Consider the following 24099-nt stretch of genomic DNA (forward strand, 5'->3'; position numbering starts at 1 on the left):
TTGCATAGTGGTTGTGCCCGACTGTGCAACATTGTGCCAAATACTTCAATAAAGTCTGATTGGCCCAGCTGAAGATGAAGGGATTTTGTGTGTGTGTGTGTGTGTGTGTGTGTGTGTGTGTGTGTGTGTGTGTGTGTGTGTGTGTGTGTGTGTTCTGAACAAAGGCTGTACACGACTCCCTGAGGTGTCTGCCTGACCTTTCCAACTGGTCTGGCCATGTCCCTAAGGAGCAGGTAGGGTGGCAGAGGGAGACCCAAGCTGCTCCTCTGAACAAAGGGAATCCTCCACAGCCCCTTGAGGTCTCCAGGGAGCTCTGATTTGGAAGTCACCTCTTCCAGAGAGTTCAGAATTTGTGACAGCCTAACCTCTGGTTTCAAATGGCCTCAGCCAAGCAGTGGTTAGATGTTTTTGAGAAACTGTTCCTTGTGGCTGGAAAAACAGGCTTTCCTTGTGTGAGGAAGGGTTGTCCATAACCCCTTCTGTGTTTCTGCAAAGAGCCCACAGCGAGTCCGTCCACCATGGGGTGGGCGATGTGGGGGAGACTGCGACTTTCACCTGTAGGGTGAAAGGACCTGGCATCAGAGTGCCCCCTATGACTGAAGCCTCAGGAGAAACTTTGGCCTGAGTCTGAGGTAACATGTGTCAGGTAAAGGGGTCTCTGTTTTGCCTGGCCCTCTCCACAGTCAAGGAAGAGGTAGGTCACAAAGGGTCAGGGAGATGGTTATACAGGGGTGACTCCAGCCCAGCCCTGAGTGCCCAGCCCTAGGGACTGTGGGAATCTGACCTTCAAGGGCCTGGCTTCATTAGGCCTGGGGGTGTTATTCCACGTTGGATATTGTTCCAGGAACTCTAGAGAGAAATTGTGAACATCCTTACCTCAGACCTGAACATCAATTTAACTGTTAGCTGTGGGCAGTAGGAACTTAATTTTGGATTTAACTTATCTGTGGTGAGTTTGAACTTTATTTTGCTGGGTTGGGGATGGAACCTGGTTTTTCATACATGGTAGGCATGTATTTGATTTTGTATTTTAGCTACTTGTTATCTGTTAGGCCAAGGAAATACATTTTTAGACTTTCTTTTTTTAATGTGTATGGGTGTTTTGTCTGTATGTCCATTATGTGTATACAGTACCTACTTTGGCTCAAAGAGGGCATCAGATTCCCTGGAAGTGGAGTTACTGTGAGCCACCATGAGGGCGTTGGTAATGGAACCTAGGTTTTCCAGACGAGCAGCCAACACTCTTAACTATTGAGCCATATCTCCAGCCCCCACTCCCAACTCCAGGAAAAACCTGACCCAATATCAGGTTTTAATAATCTGTGATAATCTGTCTGGGAGACAAGGAAGGTTGAAGAGGGGGCAAAAAAGAAAAAAAGGGAGGGAATATCGAAGTTCTTCTAAGCAGCTAGCCATGAAGTGTGCCAGTGTGAGGACCTGGTTGGGCAGCAGCAATTCCTTCCAGTCCACAGGCTAGTTCTGCTGGGCCATGTTTGGGAGGGGCAGGCATATGGCTTACTTAGCTCCCCTACCAGAGGGCAGAAGTAGGATGATGAATCCCAGGGAACCGGAATGAAGCATCTGCTCAGAGCAGCTTCAGGATTTGACCTGAAGATGCCTAGAACCACAGATGGAAACTTCCCTGGGAGCCAGCTTGATTCTGAGATGTCCCCAGGGGATATCCTTGGATGGAAGATGCCTGCACAAGCCATAAGGAATCAAGAGCCTTTGGGTCGTGCCGTGCACCTTCCCCTGAGGGAACAGATAAAGTAGGGAGGGGGCAAAGGGGACCCAGCACTGTTGGGTCAATTCTTTTCCTGTAGTTGTTCTGTTGTTTTCTGCACTCTGCCCTGGGACTGTGGATAAATTTAGAGCCTCAGTACATGCAAAGGCTAAGAGCAGTGCTCTGCTGTTGAACTACATCTCCAACCCCATCCTTTTCTTGTAAATGGTCAGGCTGTCTCCTGCAGCCTCCCTCTATACTAACCCTGAATCCCTAGGGAGATCCACCTCTCACCAAGCCTGCTGCTAGTCTCATCACAAGTCGCTGGGTATGCAGTTCAACTCACACACCGACAGAATCCAGAGCAAAACAACATCTCTTACATCAAATTATGATTACTTGCCGAATGCAAGCTTGTCAGGTGAGCAGTTATCCCCAAGCAGGGGCATCTCTCATCTCACTGCCACTTGGAAGTGAGGATAAGGATGATTGCCTGGCCCTTGCTGGTGATGCCCCTCAAAGGGTACATGTCTGCTTGCTTCTGGCTACCCCTTCCATAGCTCTAGTCTCTAGAGGCCTGTCCCTTTTGCAAGCTTGCCTCCCTGAGAGTCCTGAGCTCAGCTGGGCGCTGACGTCTAAGATCTTGGCCATAGCTCACCTAAAGACAACTAGATGTTCAGGGTAATCAGAGCTGATCTTTCCTTATCACCCCCAGGCCAACAACCTCCTAACAGACACCTGCTTCAGATCAGCAAGTTCTTACACCCCCAGTCTTTTTAACCTTTGTTTTGATTTTGCTTTTGTTTTTTGAGACAGGGTTTCTCAGTATCTATTGGAGCCAGTCCTGGAACTTGCTCTCTAGACCAGGCTGGCTTTGAACTCAACAGAGATCCTCCTGCCTCTGCCCCCAAATGCTGGGATTAAAGGCAAGCACCACCACTGCCTGGCCAGTCATTTTAAATTTAAATGTCCTTTATTTCTTTACTGTGTGTGTGCATGCACATTGTATGTGTGCATGCTTGCTATGGCATTATGTGTGGAGGTCAAAGGACAACTTACAGGAGTAGGTTTTCTCCATGTGGGCCAGAAGATGGAATTCAGGCTGTCAGCCTTGGTGGCTATCACCTTTACTTGCTGTTATTTTGTTGGCCTTTTCTTTTTTCCCTTCCCTCTTCCTCTCCTCCTTCCCCACTTCCCTTCCTCTTTCTCTTTTTCTTCTTCTAGACAGTCTTTCTACATTACTCAAGCTTGTGATTCTCCTGCCTCAACCTTATGATGGCTACGAGTTCAGGGAAGTGTCACCATGCCCTATCCAAAAGTCTATTGATACCTGAACTTTGATGGCTGGTAGACATCTCAAAATCAACATGTTCCATGCTCCAACTGAACCCAGTCTTTACTACCACCTTCAGCTCTCCTCAGGTCAACAAATGGCAACCCAATCCTTCTAGTTTCTTGGGCCAAAAAAATTTAATCTGCTGGTGTTTTTGTTTTGTTTGTTTGTTTTTTGTTTTCTCCAGGCAGAGTCTTGCTATTTAGTACTGTGGCACTGGCTGGCTTGGAGTTCATTTTGTAGATCAAGTTGGCATCACCTTTGCACTGGTTCTTTTGCCTCAGTCTCTTAAGGACCAGAGTTACAAGTGTGTGCCACTGCACTATCTGTTTTGGCTTTGTTTGCATTTGTATCCATTTTTATTTTTTGAGACATGATTTTACTCTGAAGCCTAGGCAGGCGCAGAAACTCAACTTATATAGCCCAGGGTGCTCTCAAATCCAAGATCCTCCTATGTCTATCTCCCAAGTTCGTGGATTACAGGTGTGTAATGCTATGCCTAATTAATTTTTGTTTAGTAGTTGTAGCAGGGAATCAGACTTAGGGCCTTTAGCATGTTGAGCTCCACCACTGAGTCACACTCCTAACCCTAAACAACCTTGACTTCTTTCTAGCTTTCATACTTACGTCTTGTCCATTATCTTTTTCTACTGATCATCAAAATAAATTCCAGATCTGACAATTTAGTGCTATCACCTCCCTCACTGTGTGCTGCCATTTGTCTCTCTGGGCTATGGTTTCAGTCTCTCAACTGATCCCTCTGAAGGATTTTTTTTTTCAGCCTGGTGGTGGTGGCACATAACTTTAATCCCAGCACTCAGGAGGAAGAGGCAGGTGCACACTGTCATAACCTTCTTTCTTTTGCCTTAGCCCTTCTGAATTCTTTTCCTAGCCTCCCTCCTAAACTCTGTCTTCGATTCTCATTGGAGCAAGCCCTTAAGCATATGCTCATTCCCCCCAGTTGACAAGAAAGACTCACAAGGCTGACTCGAATCAGGAATTCCAAAGGCAGTGTGGGACAGTCCTAGATATCTGTGGGATGCTGAGAATGACTTAAAGCCTTCCCCCTTACCAATCATTCTTGAATCAGTGACCACACCTGATGCAGAAAGTCTTAAGTCCACACTTGAATGCTTTCCATGTTGACTTCTGAAGTTCATGTGACAGGTGCTGTGCACACCCATGCTGCACCTTGGTGGTTTTCTAGTCTTCTCAGTGGAGGGGAGAGGAAGAGTGGCTGTCCCTTCCTTGCCCACCTGATAAAATCAGCTAATCTCCTTCAATGACACCCCCTTCAGGACTGTGCCAATCAGAAAAGGAAGCCTACCAGCTGATTGTGAACTTCATGGAACCAGGCCAGTTGGTAAGGGGATTCTCTAAGACTCTGAGAACTGAGGAGCAAGGTGGAGAATCTGAAGGTCCATTTTTCCCTAGACCTAGCCTGAAGCCACCAGAATGTCAACTCATTCGTGGCTCTTGATCTGGGGGAAAACTTGGAGTCCAGGCCACTAAACAGGGTGGCAGTACCCTTCTTCTCTAAAGGACATTCCTTTAGACTCTGCCCTACTGTCCCCAGAAGCCTACAAGGGTAGAAATATCAGTGATGTCTAGCACTGAGCCATCATCTATACTTTGGTCCAGTTGAGACTGGGCACAGTGTGGAGTGCAGGTCTCAGGTTCTGCCCTGAGACTGGTTTTGTCTTCTGCCTTAGTCCGTGACAGACAAGCTGAGTTTCCTGAATGCGGTGTTAATTTTGAGCAGTGTTGTACGTGACCAGGCAAATGGCAACATGAATAACTATTATTCTAAAACCCTTCTAGCAAAGAAAATTGAGGTGAGAAAGAACATAACTCTTGGTTGGTCACTCCGGGTTGAAGGTGACAGTTGTAAAATGGAGGACTGGTAACCTCTCTGAGGTAAATTCTCACTTTTCCTGGTTCTTCTAGACACTCATCCTGGAAGAACCCATCGAGACCTTGGACAGTTGTGTGCGTCAGCAAGCCATGCTCTGCATCGTGGCCCTGAGGTTCCTTCCCCACGGACCCTCTCCCAGCCCCCAGGGATTCTGGTCCTAAGAACATTTGGGTTGGGAAGACAGGACAAGTTTGGGAACTTAACTGGAGGCTAAAAATGACAAAGTCTATGGTTGCCACTTCATCTGCCTGCATCCTGGGACCAGGGACACCTTTTGGAAATCTATTGAGACACCTATTGTAGGAAGCCTCCTTACTCAGTGATCTCCTATCCTGACAAGGAATCACTGTAAAGTGGTCCACAGTTTTCTGTACCTCAGAGAGTAGCAGAGCAGTTTCCCCCAGGGGATTCTGAAAATATACCTCAGGCTCACACAGGACCCCCTAAGTCCCTTGTTATTCATTGATTCTTCTCCAAGCCAGGTGAAGCCACCTTTCCACTTATGCCAGAAGCTGGACCTAGTTAATGTTAGCATCACCAGCCTATTCGCCCTGCCTCTCATCATGCCCAGTCTAGACCGAAAGGAGAGTGCTAGTCTCTACCTCCAGGTAACCACCGTTGTTGTCAGTCTCTTGCTGAAGATCTCCATGGGGATAGCTTTGTCTGGGTGACCACCTCCTGCTTGCTTGGCTTGCTGGCCTTCCTCCTGCTCTGACCCCTCCCTCAGGAGACCAAAGCCCCATGGCCTCCATTCTACTTGCTGTCATTCTGGGCTTCCGAAGGAATGGTCGTTGTCCATATCTCTTCTCTCTGAAGTCCACATGACAGCCTTAGTCTTAGATAGTCTAGCAATAAAAACCATAGATTATATAGAATAATTGGCAAATTATTTTCCCAATGATATTTGGTTTTAAAATTTGGACTAGGGAATATAGCTCAGCGGTAAAGCTCTTGCTTAGCACCTACGAGGTCTTGGGTTCAGTTCCCAGAATTGCAAAAATAAAACATAGGAGTCTCCATAAACTGGTAATATTACTCTCTAATACTGAGAATCCCAACAGGCTGTCTTAGTTGGCAAGAAATGCCTACAGCCTGCATTTCACTATTGGCTACAATTAAAGATGAGCCTGATCCCACCTTTAGTAAGGCTGAGAAAGTTCAACACTAAGGAAAACCAGAATGTAACTGGTATGTGAGCAGATGCGAGGACAACAGAACTACGCTGGCTCCCTGCTCCTTTACCCTATAGAAGAGATGGAGGGAGTGTTCTCAGGAAGCTCAGCAAGCCACGTGACAGTCATCCTGTTGTACACCGATGTCTCCTTGATTCTCAGACAACCCAGGCCTTGGATGACATGCTACAAGCTCTTGTGATGGAAGATAGGAGCCCCGACATGCTTATTCTGCAAAACTTCGTGGAGGTAGGTGCCTCTAATACCAGAACCCCACACTGCTCTTGTACTGTACGCTGACTAAGGCAGGAAAGGAATATGACAACAGTCAGGTGCTCCTCTAGTTCCAAGATTCTCAAGCCCCAGCATGCGCAAACTTCATTGGAGGATGCAGTCCTGTGTCTCCCCCAAGGTGCTCTGAGGGTGACATTTGGGGACCACAGTCATCAGGCTGAGGAGCCTTTTCCATCAAGAACTTGGGCATGGTGGGGCATTAGCAGTGATCATATTTATGTCCTTGAATCTTCTTAGTGTGTTTTCCCTTGCTGTCACTGCTCTGGGCTGGAGATCAGTGTTCACCCTTAAGCTAACTCGTCTATGAGACTGGAAGCCTTATCAAGTGCTTTTGCTTTTTTTTAGTTGACTTAAAATATTCTTAGCTTTGGCAAATTTTCACTACCTGAAAATGAGTTTGAATTAAGAAGATAGCAAGAGTCCATTGAAAATAATGTTCATGAGCAAAATGCCTATTGACTGGGCTAAGATATTTTGCCTAAAATTCTGTATGATTACAAATAGAGATAAGAGTGTCTGGGAATCTCATAAGATGGTCTTGACGAGGGCTTCATCCAGATGAGGCACTTGTTTGTATTTGGGAGAGTAACATAGTGCTTTGGAACGTAGTGCTGCTCATGTGTTTGTGGAGAGGCATTTCTGTGCTTTATAGACACTTCATTGTGAATGCAATAACAAACCCCTGTTATTCCTGGAGTTCATGGGGGAAGGGAGGCACTGAGCTCTAGTTCTGGTCATCATGAAGTCCTCAGCATTCATTAGGAGGTTTCTTGTTCTCCAAAGGAAAACGGTGCCAGGCGTAGTGTATGTGTCTATAAATATAGCAGTGAAATGCAGAAGCAGGGACATTGCAGTGAATTCGAGGCCAGCCTGGGCTACACAGTGAGACTTTGTCTTAACTACATATAACAAAAGAAAATAAAACAGCACCATGCTAGAGTTTCAGCCTTTCATAAAAATGGATTATTTTGTTTTATTTTTATTTTTCATTATTTATTCAAAGTAACTGCCTCTATTTTTCTCTTTCTCTCTCTGAGAATAGATTCTTTTCTCACACAATATGTCCTGATTTATAGTTTCCACTCCTTTCATTTCTTCCCCACCGGCCCTCCCCTCCAGATCCACTTCCTTTCTGTCTCTCATTAGAAAAAAAGGGGCTTCTAAGAGATAACAATGAAGCTTAACAAAATATAATATACTAAGGTGAAGTAAAAACTTTCATATCAGGCTGGGCGGTGGTGCTGCACGCCTTTAATCCCAGCACTTGGGAGGCAGAGGCAGGCGGGTCTCTGTGAGATCAAGGCCAGCCTGGTCTACAAAGCGAGTTCTAGGACAGCCAGGGTTGTTACACAGAGTATTCGTGACTCAAAAAACCAACCACCCAACCACCCAATCAACCAAACAAAAAATCTTTCATACCAAAGTTGGACACAGCAACCCAAAAGGAGGAAAAGAGTCAGAGACACACTTTCTCATAGTCAGGAGTCCCATAATAACACTAAGCTAATAGCTATAATACATCCACAGAGGACCTGGTGTAGACCTGCGTAGGTGCTGTGCTTGATGCTGCAGTCTCTGTGAGCTCATATGCACCTTGCTTAGTTGATTCAAAGGATCGTGTTCTCCTGGTGTCCTCCATCCCCTCTTAGAATTTTCCTTCCTCCTCCTCTTTGGGATTCCCTGAGCTCTGAGGGGAGGGGTTTGATGGAGATCTCCAATTTACTCTCTCTCTTTGTATAATGTCTGGCTGTGGGTCTCTGAATCTGTTTCCATCTGCTGCCTGGGGAAGCCTCTCTGATGAGGATTGTGAAAGTCACCGATTTATGAGTGTAGCAGAATACCATTAGGAGCCATTTTATTAATAGTTTTTTTGACCAGTAGTGTTTAATCTTACCAAGTCTCTGGGATGTCTAGTCTCTGGTTCTTGGTTACCCTAGCAGTGTCAGTATGGGTTCTTTCTTGTGGAGTCAGCCTTAGGTAAAATCAGACATAGGTTGGCTACTCCCACAAGTTCTATGCCACCATTGCCCTAGCATATTTTGTAGGCACAACAGATTGTAAGCCAAAGGTTTTGCAGCTGGGTGGGTGTCCACATTTCTCTTTCAGTAGCCTCAGAGTACCTTCTTGCACCAAAGACACTAGAATGTAGGGGCAAAGGCTCCATGGAGGTATCAGCTCAATTTCTCTATGTTCAATGAGTTGTGTAGATATTGTCCTTGTCAATGGGGCCTTGCCATCAGTTTGTGGAGAGCAATCTTTTGTCTTAGCATCAGCCTAGGCTGTTGGGAGGATTTCCATAGGACTCCCTTGGCCAACAACTCAATGAATGTAACCCAGACCCACCACTGGGAGCCTTGTCTTGCTACAATAGATGGTCAGTTGGGACTATAGATCCTGCATTACTAGGAGTCCTCATAGGGATCACTGTCTTAGTTAGGGTTTCTGTTGCTATGAAAAGACAGCATGACCATGGCAACTCTTATAAAGGAAAACATTTAATTGGCGTTAGCTGACAGTTTGATTGGTTTAGTCAATAATTGTCATGGTGGGACACACGGTAGTGTGCAGGCAGACATGGTGCTACAGAAGGTGCTGAGAGTTCTACATCTTGATCTACAGGCAATAGAAGGAGACTGTGAGCTTCTGAGACCTCAAAACCTACCCCCACAGTGATACACTTCCTCCAACAAGGTGACGCCCAATGGACCAAGCATTCAAACACATGAGTCTATGGGGGCCCTTCCTATTCAAACCACCACTTTCCACTCCTTGACCCCCATAGGCCTGTAGCCATAATATAAAGCAAAATTCATTTAGTTCAACTTCAAAAGTCCCCATGGTCTATAACAGTCTCAAACTTGTTTAAAAGTTCAAAGTCTCTTCTGAGACTCATGAAGTCTCTTAATTGTAATCTCCTGTAAAATCAAAATGAAAAAGCAGCTCACATACTTCCCACATATAATGGCACAGGACATAAATTACAGTTTCAAAAAGGAGCATAGTGAGGAAATACTAGACCAAACCAAGACCAAAAATCAGCTGAGCAAACTCCAAACTCTTCATCTCCGTGTCTGATGTTAAAATGCTCTTCAGATTCCCAACTCTTCAGTATTGTTGACTGCAACACACTTCTTTCTCTTGAGATGATTCCACTCCCTGTTAGCAGCTTTCCTCAGCAGGTATCCCATGGCGTTGGCATCTCCTACATTTTGGGTTCTCCAAGGCAATCCAGGCTTCACCTTCATAGCTTTACACAATGGCCTCTCTAGGCCTCCCATGCAGAGACATCCCTGACATATGCCTGGGCTCAACGGATTTCCTTAGTCTCAGAGGGAGATTCCATAGCCCCTTTCTTCTATCCTTGACTCTAAAGCCACAACCACCTAGCCTGCTGCTTTCTGAGGCTGGAACATGCCCCCCTCATTCAATTACATCTTCACCAACTCTCTGTTTTTGATGGTCTCCTTCATTTCCTATGCTTTTCTGTCCTGGAACTTGCTTTGTAGACCAGGATGGCCTTGAACTCTGAAATCTTCTCGGCTCGGTCACCTGAGTGTTGGGATTAAAGGGATATACCACCACGTCTGGACCTAATCTTTAATTCCTTTTCACAAGTTGGAAGCTTAGCCACGAGGGCTTCCCCTGAGGTCACCACTCCCTTTATTCTATTTAATATCTGGCTTTTCTTTAATCCTGTCTCCCTGAACACAGGACTTAGCTCCATTCCTCTCCCTGGTGCCCACCCTTTCCTCAAATTGTACATTTTGTAACTTTCCTTGCTCAGCATGCTCCTTTTCATTATAGATCTGCATAAGTGTGGCCACTGATAACCATACAACACAGTCCACACTAGGTTGTTTTGAAATCTCCTCTGCAAACCCAATTAATCCAAAGCTATTAAACTTAGCCTCGGGCAAATTGTTTGGACAAGGGCAGAAAGCAGCCTCATTCTTCACCAAAATATCACACGAATAGTCTCTAGGTCACATACTAGCATTCTTCTTCTCTGAAACCTCTTGAGCCAGGCCATCATAGTTCAAATCACCCTCAGCACCACTGTCTTCTGTGCTTCTACTAGTATGGGCCATTAAGCCCCACTTAAAGTGGTCAACTGCTTTTCTCATCCAAAGTTCCAAAGTCCACATTCCTCCAAATAAAATCATGGCCAGGCCTATCACAGTACTACACCACTTCCTGGTACCAACTTCTGTCTTAGTCAGGATTTTATTACTTCATAGATTCCAGTAAGTTTCCATTGCACTAGGTTTCCACACCTAGCTTGGTTATCATTTACTTTATGGCTAATATGCACTTAAAAGTGAATACATACCATTTTGTCTTTTTGGGTCTGTGTTACCTCACTCAGGATGATTTTTTTCTAGTTCCATCCATTTGTCTGCAAATTTCATGATATCATTTTATTTTAACAGCTGAGTAATATTCCATTGTGTAAATATACTATATTTTGTTTATCCTTCAATGGAGGGACACTTAGGTTGTTTCCAGGTTCTGGTTATTATAAATAGAGCTGTAAGGAACATGGCTAAACAATTGTCTTTGTGGTAGGATAGAGTGGTATAGCTGGACTTAGGGTAGATTGATTCCCAATTTTCTGAGGAACTGCTATATTGATTCTGCTTGCTCCACATCCTCATCAGCATGAGCTATCACTTGCATTATTGATCTTAACCATTCTGACAGGGGTAAGATGGAATCTCAAAATAGTTTTGATTTGCATTTCCCTGATGGCTAAGGATGGTGAACATCTCTTTTAATGTTTCTCAGCCACCTGAAATTTCTCTACTAGGAGTTCTTTGTTTAGATCCATACCCCATTTTTAATTGGATTATTTCATTTTTTGATATCTAGTTTCTTGAATTCTTTATGTATTTTGGGTATTAGTCCTCTGTTAGATGTGTAGTTGGTAAAAATCTCTTCCCATTTTGTATGCTGCCGTTTTGTCCTATTGATGGTGACCTTTGCCTTACAGAAGCTACTCAGTCTCATGAGGTCCCATTTATTAATTGTTGATCTTAGTGTATGTACTAATTGCCTCCTTGCCAATGCATTCAAGGCTAATCACCACCTTCTCTTCTGTCAGGTTCTGTGTATATGGTTTTATGGTGAGGTCTTTGAGCCATTTGGAGTTGAGTTTTGTGCAGGATGATAGATATGGGCCTACTTGCATTTTTCTACATGTAGACATCAAGTTTGACCAGTAACATTTCTTGAAGATGCTTTCTTTTTTCCAGTGTGATCTTCTGGGTTCCCTATCAAAAATTAGGTGTCCATAGGTATATGGATTTATATCTGGGCCTTCAATTTGATTCTTTGATCAACATGTCTATTTTTATGCCAGCACCATGCAGTTTTTATTACTATAGTTCTGTAGTACAACTTGAATTTAGGGATGAATACCTCCAGCAGTTTCTTTATTGCTCAGGATTGTTTTAGCTTAGAATTTTGTTTTTCCATAGGAAGTTGAGAATGGACTTTTCAAAGTCTGTAAAGAATTGTGTTGGGATTTTTGGTAAGGATTGCATAGAGTCTGTAGGTTGCTTTTGTTAGGATGGCCAGAAAATGAGTTATTTTATATGAAACAAAATTTGGATTATATTTACTACTTCATTTAGAAAAAAAATTGTATAAAATTATGGTAACATAATGTGTCATAATTTATTTTAATTTGACTTTGAACAGTAGAATAACACTAAATATATTTGGGGGGAAGCTACATAAAAACAATATGTAAAGAGTTTAAATGGGGGGCTAGAGAGATGGCTCAGAGGTTAAGAGCACTGGATGTTCTTTCAGAGGTCCAGAGTTCAATTCCCAGCAACCACATTGTCACAACCATTTATAACGAGATCTGGTGCCCTCTTATGGCCTGCAGGCAGAACACTGTATACATAATAAATAAATCTTAAAAAAAAAAAGAGTTTAAATGGAGTTCCTCTATACAGAGGGATAACGCCTTTACCAGACACCATAGGCTGTCAGACAAAAAAACCTAGCACCAGGTGTGAGTTACTTTCCTTTAAGATGTTGACCAACAGTATTTCTATAGACCCCTCAAACAACGCAGGCTGCTTTTGTTGCCCATGGTTACCCAGCAGAACTTGATGGTAAGACCCTGTTGTTAAAAATACTTCACTGGATGTGAAGAAATAAAACTGGTACTGATCTGAGGGCTTCCTTCCTATTGGCTAAATTTTATAGCTTAGGCTTGGTTTACACTCACAGCAGTCTTCCTACCTCTATCCCCTGAATGCTAGGGTTACGGATATGAGCTACCCAGCCCAGGTTCATTGTAGATTTTCAGTATACATCTATGAAAAGTCTGAGTTTGTATTGGATACCAGGTATGGGTGGTTCTCAGTCTCAGCTCAACCTTTTTTGTTTCTTTTCTTACACCCCTGCGCTTTTTTTTTCCTTTTTATTTATTTTTATTTTTTTAAGTAAATAACTTATTTATTTTTGGGTTGTTGGGTTTTTTTGTTTGTTTTGTTTTTGTTTTGTTTTGTTTTGTTTTGTTTTGAGACAGGGTTTCTCTGTGTAGCCTTGGCTGCCCTAAACTCACTCTGCAGACCAGGCTAGCCTCCAATTCGAGATCCACTTGTCCCTGCCTCTAGATTACATACAGCAAATGGGTGGTGAGATTAAAGGTATACACCACCAAAACATGAATGTCCATGATCGGGAGAAAGGTTCCTGTTCCTCAGCTCTGACCCCAGACTCACTTTTCAAAAGTGAGCACCAAGCAGGTCCCCACTGGTGGGACCTCAACCTAAACAACAATAAAAATACCACCTCGAAGGACTGCGGGAGGATGACATGAGTCCTTGTCCACAGAATCCTTACTGGAAGCATGTTATTATGGAGCCCTAGCAACCGCTGGCTCTGAATTCACCCTTCAGAGACACTTCACTCCTGAGCCTGGCCTAGCAGGTGGGGGTGAGGTGTCTTCCGTTTCTTACTGCTCCTCCTTGCCCTTGAAGGTATGCCTTGCTCTCCCTGGAGCCATCTCCTGTGTGAAGGGACTCAGATGGAGCAGGAGTGAATGAGAACTTACCTTATCAAATTCACAGATGGCAGGGCTCCTCTAGTGACCCGCCTCTAGTGAACCGCAATAACTTCTTGCTGTCAGTCTTTTTTTGGCTATCAGCTGTAGACACAGGACAAGCCAAGAAGGAAGCACTGCTCCATGCCCTGTTGAGTCCCTGTGTCCTGTCTGCAGATCATCTTACCTTGGTTAATGCTGTCAGACCAAGTGCACCAACAGATACGAGCCTTGGGCATTATTTCCCGATTGCTGAGGTTTGTTTGCAATTTCTCGGAACTGTTGGTGAGTATTTGTGGTTGCTGCAAGGCAGACCCAGCAGGCCTTGCATCTCTGTGGAGGGATGCTGGTTGAGCCTGGGTTCGGCAGGGGCAACAGGAGGGCAGTTAGTCAGAGTATGTCCCACTTTTCTGCATGTGTGTTTATTTCTGTCCTTGAGGACCAAGAGACTTGATTTGTTCTTTTGTCTGTTCTGGACCTAATAAACTTTGATGAGCCTGGTTGAAGTCCTTGGCCTGGACAGCTGATGGAGACCCAGTGCCCACTGGGTAATGAATGTATTTCAGGGCGTTAGCTGTTCCTTTCCTTGCTGTTGGCTAGGGTTGCTTTCCTTGGCCAGGACAGTGTGGGGTAGGAAGGGACGGGATACATCGAGGCAATGATCAAGCAATGTGGAAGGAAGGAGGGATTTGGGATGGGGGACCTTAGCTGGGAGAAGCTCCCTCGGGATTAGAAGAGGTAACCATTTCTGCTTTCCCGTCAGCACATGGTATCATTCTCTATAATGGGGAGGTTGATTGGAACCTTCAGCGTCTTCTGCCTGAATCCCAGCCAGGAGATCAGTTCAGGAGCACTGGAGGCACTGTATTATTTGTTCACCATCCTTGTGCTTCAGAGAAGTAAGTGACCTGCGCCTGGGAGGCCTCTCGCAGCTGGATCCACTGAGTCAGTGGATGCTTGCACTGTTTCAGACATACGCCTCCTCCCCCCCGCCCCCCCTCCCCGCCCCGCTCCGAAAGTTGGTCCTTCTAGCAGGGCCATCTGAGAGGGGACATGATGCAGGGAGACCGGGTGATCAACTGATCAAATCTAGAAATTTTACTTGGGTAAATGCCATCCCCATCTCTGATAATATGTCCTTTTCGATGATGTTCTTGTGAGGGGGCATCTAAGCTTGTAGCCACTTATAGGGGTCCACTTGGTTCTTCAATATTTCCTGGATGTCCCATCCCGACTATATTCGTAACACTAGGGAAGTAAGCATATTTTCTTGGGGAACAAATGTGGGGATTTTTGACCAAGCCCTTCTGCTTCAAACAGTCATGGTCACAGAGGCACCCAGGGCATTTGGAAACCCCACCCCCGCCCCCACCCCCCACAAAGGCAGTTTCAAGACCTTGGCTTCTTGTGGTTCAGTGGGGTACAATCTGCTAAGCACACAGGAATGACTCAAAGTTCACATTTTGTCATAGTACAGCAACAGGGGCCAGCTTGAGTCCCAGCCCACACCCTCCCTTCACCTTTTATTTGAATGCTAGGGAATTCCCTCTATTCTTTGGGGCCAATGCTGTGTAATCCATTTGTCTCTATTGCTCTCAGAGAAGAGGTGGGAGTGTGGGTTCCTTTTCCTCTGATAAGGTCTAGCCCCTTACTTGCTGTTTTTGGATCGGAGGTATCAGACCGAATACAGAGACCATCCTGAAGGACTTGCAGAAGCATTTCCGTGGACATTGGATGGCCAACATGCAGAATCTCACACTGGTAACCCAGATGCCCACTGTACACGGGATGCCCAGAGTGGGAGGGTTAGTGGGGGAGAGAGGAGGCTGGGCAGTAGATTGTAGGAGTAACAATCCCACAAACAGGCGTTTACAAAGTCCAAGTTCTCAGGATAGGTGTCTAATTCTCCTAGTGACACTTGAGCTGTGTAAAGTTAGAGGGCACTAAGGTGGTTTTAGAAAGAAGTGCTGATGTCTCCAAGCTCAGCCAACCCAGATCACCTCAGCCAGATATCCAGGATTCGTCCTTTGTTCCTTCCTTTCCATCCCTCTCCACATCCAAAGCCACACCACACTTAACTGCTCTGCCTCCTCTTGCCTAGTCATTACAGCAGCCTCTTCCTAAATGCTCCATTTCAGCCATCTTTCTGCTGTACCTTTTCTATGTGCAGCCAGAAAAACATTTCTAAAACACAAACCTCATAACATTCCCTTCAGACGTCATGCAAACTCTCCGCTGTCTTTCTCTACGGTCTGAACCTCCTCAGTTGGTCTACCAGGACCTTCAGGGTCTGGTTCTTGCCATACCTGCCCCTGCCTTGACCTTATTCAGTCTCCTCTTCCTGCTGGCCCCCCATCTTCAGTGCAGGACACGTAGTCACATTTCCCACTCCCCACCTCACACATTCTACCTCATGGATGGAACTTAGTCCCTTTTTCCTTGGGACTAGACTCCAGGAAGCCTTTTAGTTTTCCCAGCTAGTTTCAGCCTCAGCCATTCTTAGCATTTCCCCCCACACCATCTTCCATACTTCCCAATCCGGGTTAATGGTGAGGTCCCAGAGGGCAAAGGTACCAAGTGTTGTCTTATTCACACTCCCCCTAGATTCCAGCAATAGAACCACTATAGAGTTGGCACCAATGTTGCTTGACCCCAATGAGCATCACATTTGCACATTCCTATGTGGGGCATGTCTGGCTTTCTCCTTGCTTTGGAATGCTGTAAAGCCACTAGGCACAGAACATGTTTCCAATGGCCTCACCTAATTGCATTTCAAGTTTAGAAATGAAAAGGCGTTGGGTATCATCCTCTGTGTCACATTGTCTGGACTATTGCTCCTTCTCGGGGACATCAGAGTTGGTGGCACTTTGGAGTTGACCTCAAATCACAGATGTTTCCCAGGCTGCCTCCTAACTGAGACCTGTCTGATGGGTCTCTGTGGATGCCCGATGTTTGGGGGCCGTCTTCAAGGGGGATGCTGGGATGGAGAGTTCTACTTTTCTTTCAGTTCTTCAGGAAGTACCTGACCCCTGAAGAGAGAGCCGATGTGATCATAGTGGCCATGGAGGCCATGACCGGTGGTGACTTAAATAATGCCTTGGCAGCCACCAAGATGTTAAAGGTGATTCTGAAGTGCCCTGTTACGGAAGTTGCCAAGGTAGGCGTTGGAGGACATACGGCTTTAGAACCTCTCTATTCTGTTTGGGGGTCTTGTTCTATTTCCTATCAACTTGAGCTGAAGGAATCCCAAGTCCCTTAATTCTGGAGAGAAAAGCCTATATGGCAAGTTGTTTTTGCAATAGTGCAGAAGGTTATTTCTGTGGGAAAAAATGAAGTAGTGATGACCAGGCTCCCGTCTCTATTAAGAAGGCAAGAATTGTGTCAAAGGTAGAGTGGAAGGGTACCACTGGCTCCCAGGACCTTGGTCATCCTTCCCGTTTCCAGACATTGTGTATATATTTTGTTTGTAGCTGCTCCTTCACTTATGTGGGAGAACGCATGGCCAAGAACACTGGTAGGCAGAGGTATACATATTAGTGACCAACCAAATGCCTGACAGAAACAACTTTAGGAAGGGAAGGTTTGTTCTGGTTCACAGCTTCAGAGGGTTTCAGTCTACCATGACAGGGAAGACATGACAGAAAATCTCTGTACATGGCAGCAGGAGTGTGTGGAGGAGCCTGTCCCCATGGCAGTAGACTAGGAAGCAAGGCAGGGTGCTGGAACCAGGGGCCAGGCTGTTGCCTTCAGAAGCTTGCCTCTAGTGACAGATTTTCACTAGCTAGGTCCCCCTAATCCACAGCCTCCCAAAATAGTGCTGCCAGCTGAGGAACAAGTGTTCAAAGTGTGAACCTGTAGAGGATTTCCGACTCATACATCAACAACATAGATATACTCAGGTATGCCTTGACTGAATGGCAGATAGTCTAATAAACTGAAATACTGGAAGCTGAGAACACACCTAGCCCACCAAACAGCCTGGCTTAGCAGCACACTGTCTCCTCTTGTCATCTGGTGACTAACAAAATTGCAGCTCACTGCTACCACCCAACAACGAATGTTGTTCCACTTATTACTCTCCCCAGAGAAGATGGAACTTCAAAGTATTGTTTTTAAGGAATATGTGTTGCACCAGCCTTTTTCTTTTGAGCCAGCTCCCAAATCATGACATGGAGACTTCTTATTAGTTATGAATGCTCGGCCTTATCTTATGCTTTTCCCACTAGCTCTTATAACTTTACCTGTTTCTCTTCATCTACCTTTTGCCATAGGTCTCTTTTGCCTTTCTTTCCATATGTCCTACTCTGTGTCTGCTGCCTGGCGGCTGCCTGGCTAGCCCTGGGCATCTATCTCTCTTTCTTCCTGGTTCTTTCCTTTCTTCTTCCTCATGCCAAGAATTCTCCTCCTACTTATTCTCTCTGCCTGCCAGCTCCCCAATTCCTCTCCTGCCTAGTCATTAGCCATTCAGCTTTTTATTAAACCAATCAGGTGCTTTACGCAGGCAAGGTGAAACAGCAACCCATCTTTTTTTTTAATAAACAAATGCAGCAAAAGCAAATGCAACACATATTTACATTGTCAGCAAAGGCAGCATAAACAAATGTAACACAACTGTACATTGTTAACAACGTCAGCATAAACAAATGTAACATATCTTTACCTAGCTAAAATAATATTCCACAGCAATATATTGTTTTCAAGCCATCACAAAGTTGGAAAGTTACAATAGCAGGAGCTAAACACATAGCCAGCCCTTTGTGGCATCTGATCATGTTCCTCAAAGCAGACCACTGATGGGCCTTTAGAGATGAAGGGGCCTCTGGGGCCAGCTACTCAGCCTGGTGTTCAGATTGTACTCTAGTGAACCTGGTGACAGTCAGACTCTGCTGTAAGCAACATGGCTGTTGTATAATCAAATGTGAACAATGAGTCTTAAAGCTATGCAAGGGAGAGAGGGTAAAGACACTTGTCATCCTATCTTATAAACAATCCTAAAAATGGAATTCCATATTTGCCCCTGGCTTGTGTTCAATTCTTGGCATCCTGCAAAGAAGCAGCTCTCCATCTTTTGTCATTTTTCTCCCGTTACACCCAGTTATTGTCTCCTTGGTTCATGGCATAAACCAGTGATGAGAATATACCATGTTATACCCAAACTTCAACCTAGACAGTTTTTTTTTCTTTAAACATAGCTTTTTATTTGCAAACTGCTTACTTAAAAAGAATTAAGAGCAGACACACATACACACACACGCACAGCTAATAATAAAATAATGAGGAAAGGCCCAAAGAGGCCAAAAGTCATGAAGATTGAAGTTTCTGGACTTCTTGCATGACAGGTAATGTATGAACCCAGTGGTTCTCAACCTTCCTAATACTGCGACCCTTTAACACGTCGTGTTCCTCATGTTGTGGTGACCCCAGCTATAACATTATTTTCATTGCTACTTCATAACTGTGATTTTGCTGCTGTTACAAATAGTATTGTAAATATCCTGTTACGCAAGATATTGGATATGTGACCCCTGTGAAAGGGTCATTCAACCACCAAAGGGGTCACAACCCACAGGTTGAGAAGTGTTGTTCTAGCCAAAGCAGATGTCGTAACTTAGATGCTGAGGAAGATAAAATTATTTCTCTTGTTTTCTAAGTGAGGACACAACACACAGAGAAGATGAAAATTGTCCTCTAAGTCACAAAGGTGACTTCAGAGGTGACATTCAAATCCAAGTGGTATGGTGACTCCAGGTTCCATGCCATCCAACATGAAGCAGCCTCTACCAGTAAACAGAAGAACTAGCCATTCCCTCCGGCCACAGGGCTCTTTTGATGCAACAACCATATACCCTGTTTTCCATTTCCCAAGTCATTCTTCATGCCACGTGTTCCAGACATGTTATGGCCCTCCATGGCTGCTTTCTCTCTGCCCTTCTGAAGGGCTGGAGGCCACAGGCTCACAGTCCTCTGGGAGTGCCTGGCCAGGGCAGAGTACAGCAGGATAGAGCTGTGCTTGGTCCTGACACTATATTGTTTGCAGCCCACACTTTAAATGGTGACTTCCGCTCAGCTAGTGTTGCTGTCCAAAATAAAATAAAACAAACAACTCTCCCTCCCTGTTCTTTCAGGTGTCAGAAATCCTCCAGTTAATTTACTACCACGTAGACAGAGTCACTGACAAAAATGTCCTGAGTACCCTAAAGAAGACCTTCCAATTGCTGGTCCAGTCTCAACCGGAAGAAGTGATCTTGACACTGTTCAAGATACAGGACCAGTCACAAAGGTTATCTGTCCCATCAGCTACAAATTTACAGGCCGCTAGTTGTCCTTTTAAGAGCATCTCTCTCTCTCTCTCTCTCTCTCTCTCTCTCTCTCTCTCTCTCTCTCTCTGTGTGTGTGTGTGTGTGTGTGTGTGTGTGTGTGTGCGTACATGTTCAAGAGTGTCTGCATGTGTGTGCAGATTTGTACACGTGTGTGGAGACTGAGATGTCAGGTGTCTTTCCTTATCTACATTTCACCTTTCAGTGACAAGGTTTCTTACTGAACTTGGAACTCACCAGTTCAGCCCCAGGGACTTGGCTCTCTGCCTCTCCAGTTCTCCTGCATGCCACTTTATGTAGATATTGGAGCTCCAAATGCATCTCCCCAGCCCCTAGTTTATTCTTAAAATGTATTCAATAGTGAATACTTTCGTATTTGTTTGGAGCAGAGTGATTCTATCTGCCTTACTGCAGAAAATCTTGGAAGCATGTAAAATTCAGAAAAGGCAAAGCAAAAAAAAAAAATGTGTTAAATTTCAGCCAATAGCACCTTCTGTCATCATTTGAGTATAATTCACCTTCTGAAAGCATTTAAAAAAAAACATTATAGCCGGGTGTTAGTGGTGCATGCCTTTAACCCCAGCACTCAGGAGGCAGAGGCAGGTGGATTCTGTGAGTTCAAGGCCAGCCCAATCTACAGAGCAAGTTCCAGGACAGCCAGAGCTGTTACACAGAGAAACTCTGTCTTGAAAAAAACAAACCCCAAACTGTATATAATGTATGTATGCTATATGCTATATATGTGTTATATTGTATATAATATATGTATTTATCATTTGAGGATAATTTATGTTTTGTCTACCTTCTGAAAGCAGTGTTTTAAAAAACAACATATATAATACACATATGCTATATGTTGTATATCATGTGTTATATTGTATATATGTTGTATATATGTATTCATTATATATAATATATGTGTGGTTAAGCCCATACTATATTTACAAATTTGTGTGTTTTTTCATTATAGAATTTCCTAAGTTATAACCCTCTAATAAGTAAAATTTTAATGGCTTCTTGATCTTATATTGTAAGGCTATACTATATTATAATTTTCTTTTTTAAATAAAAGTTAAAGTTGGTGGCACAAGCCTTTAATCCCAGCACTTGGGAGGCAGGGGCAGAGGCAGAGGCAGGCAGATCTCTGTGAGTTCGAGGCCAGCCTGATCTACAGAGGGGGTTCCAGGACAGCCAGGCCTACACAAAGAAACCCTGTCTCTAAAACAAAAAAAAAGTTAATATATGTGTAACAAATTCACCTTTTTAACATATAGTTATATGAATTCTCTGAAAGTATGATCACAATAACCATCACCACAACCATGATGGCATGTCCATGACCACCCCTCCCCAATTTCCTGTGCTGTCTTTCTAGGACCTGCCCCTTCCTGTACGCCCCTCTGCTGCTGGCAGTCACTAGTTTGTCTGCTGTCCCCATCATTTTGCCTTTTCTAGAGTGTCCTGTGTCTACAACCATATAGTATGTGTATGGCTTAGCAGGTAAAGGTACTGACTCCCACCAAGTCTGATGACCCCCGTTCAAACCCTGGGACCCACATGGTATAAGGAAAAATAGATTCCCACAAGTTGTCTTTTTTTAATTTAATTTTTTCGTATGGTGTTTTTGATTACATGCATGTCTGGGCAACTTGTGCATGCCTGGTACCAGCACAGGCCAGAAGAAGGTGTTGGGTTCCCTGGAACTGGAGTTCAGATGGTTGTGAGTTGCCATGTGGGTGCTGGGGATGGAAGCCAGATATTCTGGAAGAGCAACCAGTGCTGAATTGCCTCTGCAGCACAGCAAATTGTCTTTTAAGCCCCCCCACACACACACATTTTAAGTTTTAGTTACATGTACATGTCTGTATGTGAGTTTGTGTACATGAGTATAATGACCATAGGAGCCAGAAGAGGGCATCAGATCCCTGAAACTGGATTGTAAGTGGTTGTGAAGCTGTCTTATGTGAGGGCTGGGAACTGAGCTTGGGTCCTCTTCTAGAGCAGTATGTGCCCTAAATCACTGAGCCATCTCTCCGACCCCCAACAAAATACAAAAAAATTAAGTTTTTAAAGGTAAAAAAGAAAGTTTCTTTATATTTGTAGTTTGTTCAGAGTGTTTATCACAAGTGGAGATTAAATTTAGTTAAATTTTTAATTGCATCTATTGAAGTGATTGTGTGATTTTCTTTTTAACCTGTTAATATAGGGAATTGTACCTTTCAGACTAAAGCCCATTAGTTCTTCTGTTCTTTTATTGTAACTAATATATCTAGAATAAGTTTCTTTTATATAGAATATAGTAATATCTTTGGGATATTTGGCTGTTGTTGTTTGTATTGTTTTTTGTTTTGTTTTGTAGTAGTGGGGATTGACCTGAAATCCTCAAGCGTGTTGGGTAAACACTTTACCACAAAACTAGGTCATGCATTTTTATCCAGTCTGAAAATCCATGCCTTTTAATTTGTATATTTGGACCATTTTCAATTAAAGTAATTAATGGTTTATTTAGATTTATGTATCATTTTATGATTTGTTTTCTGTCTGTCTCTCTGCTTAGAGTCTTCTTTTCTGCATCTTTTTTAATTATTTGAATTCTTTCATGTCTTCCATTTTTCTTTACCTGTACTACCATTTTTCTTTACCTATACATGCCTTCCGTTTTTTCCTTACCAATATTAGATTAGATCTTACCTTTAGCTTATTAGTCAATTAAGAATTTATATGACCACACTGAAATTTACTAATAACTAATATCTACAACTTAAGGATAAGGAAGATCCAACAGCTTCCTTTTGCCTCCTTGCTTCACACGATAGCTGCCACTCACCTCACATTTACATATACTGAAAAACTTGACAAAAGTTATTGTTTTACTTTTCAGCAGTCATGTATATTTTTAAACTAAGTGGAGAAAATGACCCATTACAGTTACTCAAGTATTTGCTATTTCTGTTGCTTTTTATTATTGAAGTTCCTACTTCCCTATAATAAATTTTCTCCTCAGCTAAGAACTTTTTATTAAAATTCACTGAGAGCATATCTTTTGGTAACAACTTCCCTTAGTTTTCTTTCATATGAGACTCTTTAATATTTTACCTTTATCTTAAAAGATTATTCCCACTGAATACAGAATTCTGGGCTGGCAGTTCTGCCCTTCCCCACACAGCTTCCTTTGTCTCAGGGTTCTTTGAGTCTTATTCTCTCTATGTGAGCACTTGGGGGTGACAGTGGGGTTTGTGTTGGCTTGCACACACAACTGGAGGAATACTTCACTTGCTGCCTCTGAAACATCCCTTCCCCGATTTTTTAAGCTGTCTTTGTTGATACATAGCACAGTTATCAGGGGGATAAACTGGAAAAAAAAAAAAAAAGAGGGCCAGAGAACAACAAGAGCAAAAACAGGGGGGCACTAGGCTGTGGTTCAGAGGTGGAGACTTACAGGGTTTGTACAAGGCCCTGGCAGCTGATCCCCAGCACCACAGACATAAGTTAAAACAATAAAACAAGCCCTCAACAACAGTAGAGATGCCTTCCTTAACCTACCCATCAAGTCACATCTTTGTGTTCCAGCCAGACAGCTTCCACTCTGCAGCTATGCCGGAGTCACCCAGACAGGGTTTGGAAAGAACAAAGAACAAAGACCTACTCACACCGTCTGACTCACAGGGTTCCATTTTCCCACTGCTCTGGGGAGACAGAATTTCACCCAGAGGTTCTGTTGCCTGTGTCTGGTGCACAGTTTTGCTCTGGGGTCATGTGTAAGTCAGAGTTGGCAGATAAAGGAGAAAAAAACCTAAATCTGGAATGCTCACTCAATAGGCTAGTTTTCTGCATTTTGGCTTCTGTCTCCAAACTGCCTGTTTTTATTAGTCTTTCGGGATCTAATCCAATTCAAGTTTTGTAAATTAGATTAAGATAGTTGATAGTATTATTCAAGGCTTCTGTGTCTTCATTGATCTCTGTGTATCTGTCAATCATTGACAAAGGGGTGACGAAAGCCTTTTGTGTTTTCAAGTATTTGTAGTTCTAAACAGTGGCAGAGCTAGGCTACGGTGGGCCTGTTCTCAGACAACAGAAACTAAAATTGCTTATTATTAATTTCTAGTAAGTGTTCTTATCATGGTAAGGAAGCTTCTATTTTAGATTGCTAATTACAACAAACAACCAAAAAAAAATTAACCTTTAAATTTCACGAAATATCCAATGACATACCAGTATAGATCTTCAACAATTTAGTGTTCAAGTGTTAGATATTTTGATCAATTTCTTCTTTTTAAATAATTAT

The 24099-nt window shown here is 43.7% G+C and overlaps 1 protein-coding gene across 1 annotated transcript in view; it reads left to right on the plus strand.

Annotated features, from left to right (window-relative positions):
* Positions 1–4338: 4338 nt before the first annotated feature.
* Positions 4339–24099, plus strand: part of LOC113835935 (maestro heat-like repeat-containing protein family member 7) — a 31217-nt gene continuing 11456 nt past the window's right edge. Inside the window, exons 1-10 of the mRNA XM_027418076.2 lie at positions 4339–4419; positions 4769–4891; positions 5004–5083; positions 5450–5579; positions 6306–6392; positions 13675–13782; positions 14261–14396; positions 15170–15258; positions 16505–16654; positions 19623–19777. Coding sequence (XP_027273877.1) covers positions 4339–4419; positions 4769–4891; positions 5004–5083; positions 5450–5579; positions 6306–6392; positions 13675–13782; positions 14261–14396; positions 15170–15258; positions 16505–16654; positions 19623–19777 — 1139 coding nt within the window. The remainder of the gene's footprint in view (positions 4420–4768; positions 4892–5003; positions 5084–5449; positions 5580–6305; positions 6393–13674; positions 13783–14260; positions 14397–15169; positions 15259–16504; positions 16655–19622; positions 19778–24099) is intronic.

Source organism: Cricetulus griseus, chromosome 5, assembly GCF_003668045.3.
Source record: "Cricetulus griseus strain 17A/GY chromosome 5, alternate assembly CriGri-PICRH-1.0, whole genome shotgun sequence".
NCBI classification, from domain to species: Eukaryota; Metazoa; Chordata; class Mammalia; order Rodentia; family Cricetidae; genus Cricetulus; species Cricetulus griseus.